The sequence below is a fragment of the Bison bison genome, unplaced genomic scaffold (assembly GCF_000754665.1).
Source record: "Bison bison bison isolate TAMUID 2011002044 unplaced genomic scaffold, Bison_UMD1.0 scf7180017864146, whole genome shotgun sequence".
In the NCBI taxonomy this organism is placed as follows: domain Eukaryota; kingdom Metazoa; phylum Chordata; class Mammalia; order Artiodactyla; family Bovidae; genus Bison; species Bison bison.
In genome coordinates, this window is record NW_011494718.1 from 2,099,208 (window position 1) to 2,101,826 (window position 2,619).

The 2,619-nt window shown below is 53.7% G+C and overlaps 1 protein-coding gene across 1 annotated transcript in view; it reads left to right on the forward strand.

The window, feature by feature from the left end:
- DCHS2 (dachsous cadherin-related 2) overlaps nt 1–2,619 on the forward strand; it is a 323,756-nt gene that overhangs the window by 842 nt on the left and 320,295 nt on the right. The window contains exon 2 of the mRNA XM_010840797.1: nt 2–1,216. Coding sequence (XP_010839099.1) covers nt 2–1,216 — 1,215 coding nt within the window. The remainder of the gene's footprint in view (nt 1; nt 1,217–2,619) is intronic.

Consider the following 2,619-nt stretch of genomic DNA (forward strand, 5'->3'; position numbering starts at 1 on the left):
GCGCACCGGCCGCCTGCGAGTGGAACTGTGCGTGCTGGATGAGAACGACAATCCTCCAGTCTTTGAGGAGAGCGAGTACCGCGCCGCGGTTCGCGAGGACGCTGGGCCCGGCACCGAACTCTGTCGCGTGCGCGCCACCGACCGTGACCTGGGGCCCAACGGCCACGTGCGCTACAGCATCCGCTCCCGGCAGGCTCCCGGGGCCGGTGGTAGCGGCAGGACGCTGGACGACGCGGCCTACTTCGTGGTGGAGGAGCTGAGCGGGGTGGTGCGGGTGCACAGGCCACTGGACCGCGAGGCGCAGGCCTGGCACCAGCTGGTGGTGGAGGCCCGTGACGGAGGCGCTGCGCCCGAGGTCGCCACCGTGCGCGTGTCCATCGAGGTGCTGGACGTGAATGACAACCCGCCCGCTATTCATCTACTCTTCCTCACCGAAGGAGGGGCCGCGCGCGTCTTCGAGGGCGCTCAAGTCGGCGACTATGTGGCTCGGGTCTCGGTGTCAGACGCGGAAGGTGACCCAGAGAAGGAAGGGGAAGCCGCCGGGGAGCTCGATGGAGGCCTCGGAGTCGGGAGCGTCTCTCTGACCTTGGAGGGCGGTGAGGGAGCCTTTGTGCTGCGGTCCGGAGGCTCCCCAGGAGTATTTTTCCTTTGCGTCGAGGGGCCCCTAGATAGGGAGAGCCGAGACCTGTATGATTTGCGACTGGTGGCCACAGATGCGGGATCACCGCCGCTGAGCACCGAGGAGACGCTGCTGCTCCGGGTTGCTGACCTCAATGATCAGCCACCTCTCTTCAGCCAGGAGCATTATTGGGCTTCGGTGTCCGAGGCCGCGGCTCCCGGCACCATGGTCTTGTGCGTCAGTGCCTCCGACGCAGATGAGCCTGGCACGGACCATGCCAGGCTGCGCTATGCACTGCTTCCTCTCCCCGCTCTCTGTAACCCAGAGACTCCGAGGCCCCCCGCTGAGTGTGGACCATCCTTCAGCATTGATCCCGAGAGTGGTGTGATCAGCACCACCCGGAGCCTGGACCGAGAGGCCCAGGAGGCCATAGAACTGAGAGTGGTGGCCCACGACCTCGGAGAGCCCCCGCTCTCGGCCACTTGCCTGGTGAGCATCGCCGTGGACGACGTGAATGACAACGAGCCCGTTTTCCTGAAGCAGGTGTACAACGCCACGCTTCCGGAGCACGCCCCAGTTGGGCACTGCTTTCTGCAGGTGAGCACATCAGGCCTTCGGATCAAGGGGAGGCCTGGGAAGGGATGGAGAAGATGTAAGTTCAGAAAGGATTTTTTGTGTGTGTATGATGTGGATAGTTATACTCGAGCTCAGAAAGCAGAGAACGTGGGCTCTGGTTTCTGCTCTGCAGGGAGATGAATGGGTGCCCTCCCGGCATCTAGCCCTTCTGCTGGGACTTGAACAGAATGGTCACTTAAGATCTTTTCTGCTTCACATGATCTTTGGATCTTGATTTTGCCCATGGAATTCTGATTTCCCTCTGTCTGGATCTGAGCACCCACATTGGTTTGGGAGGAGCCACTCATTCTCAGTTTTGCTTCTGAACAGTGTGCAGATGGCAGTGTCCTGCATATTTGAACATCATCACGTGTGCACTGGGGGAGTAAGGTGGCCCTCACATGCCAGTTTTTCAAATAAGCAAGTGTGTGGCCTTAAACACTGAAACTCTTTTGAGTAACCATTTACAGAGGCTTATTACACATTGTCCTACCGTCTTTGGAAACTTACAAGAACTAGTTGAGGATACCAAGTCATTTTTAACAATTTTACCAGACCTCCAATGATGTCTTCAAGACTCTGAGGAAGGGCAAGTTTCAATCATCCTTTATAAAATGGGTGATATCCTTTACAAATGGATCTCAGAATGTTGTAATATGCACCCTTCTAGCAGTAATTCTTATGGCTTCCAATTTCCTAGTAGTTATCTGAAGCTATCTGATGTGAGATAACAAACTGGATTTTCAAGACTGTTTTATTTACATCAAGATGATTTGAGTGAATAACTGGAGCCTGAGGGGCTAACTAGTGATCAAAGCTGTAAAGTGCCATTGAGCTCTCAGGCTGGGTTGTTTTAAGACCTCTGTAGCTTATTTCTTGGTTCTTAGGGGGTGAGGCTAAAGCCTTATAAGTCATGTCTCAATAACCTTTAGATAATTTAAGCTGCCACTATATTTTAAACATGAGTTACTTGACTGGTTTGCTGTCTTTTTTTAATCCTTTGTATCTTAGATAAGTGGTATAGATAATAATCTCTACCACTTTCTCTGGCATGATTGGCAACTCATTAGTTGCTAGGTAATTAAAAGAAGGCTTGAAAATCAATTAATGCTTGCTGCTGAAAGAGATAGATCTGTGAATGCTGATGGAAGTTTATTTACATCTCAAGCAGAGTCTGATACCATGAGGGTTGGCTGGTCCTTCTCCATCCAAGGTAGGGCGAAGTCTGGGGGTGACTTAGCTTAGGTCCATCAGTGTCCGGCTGGTCAGAGCTTATCTATATGGTGTACTGCAAAGGTGGCCGAGAAACGGAGAGGGCCACAAGGCTGCCGGTGGGGACTGGTCGGGTCTGCCACAGATGGCAAAAACAGGTCATTAGAGTTGAG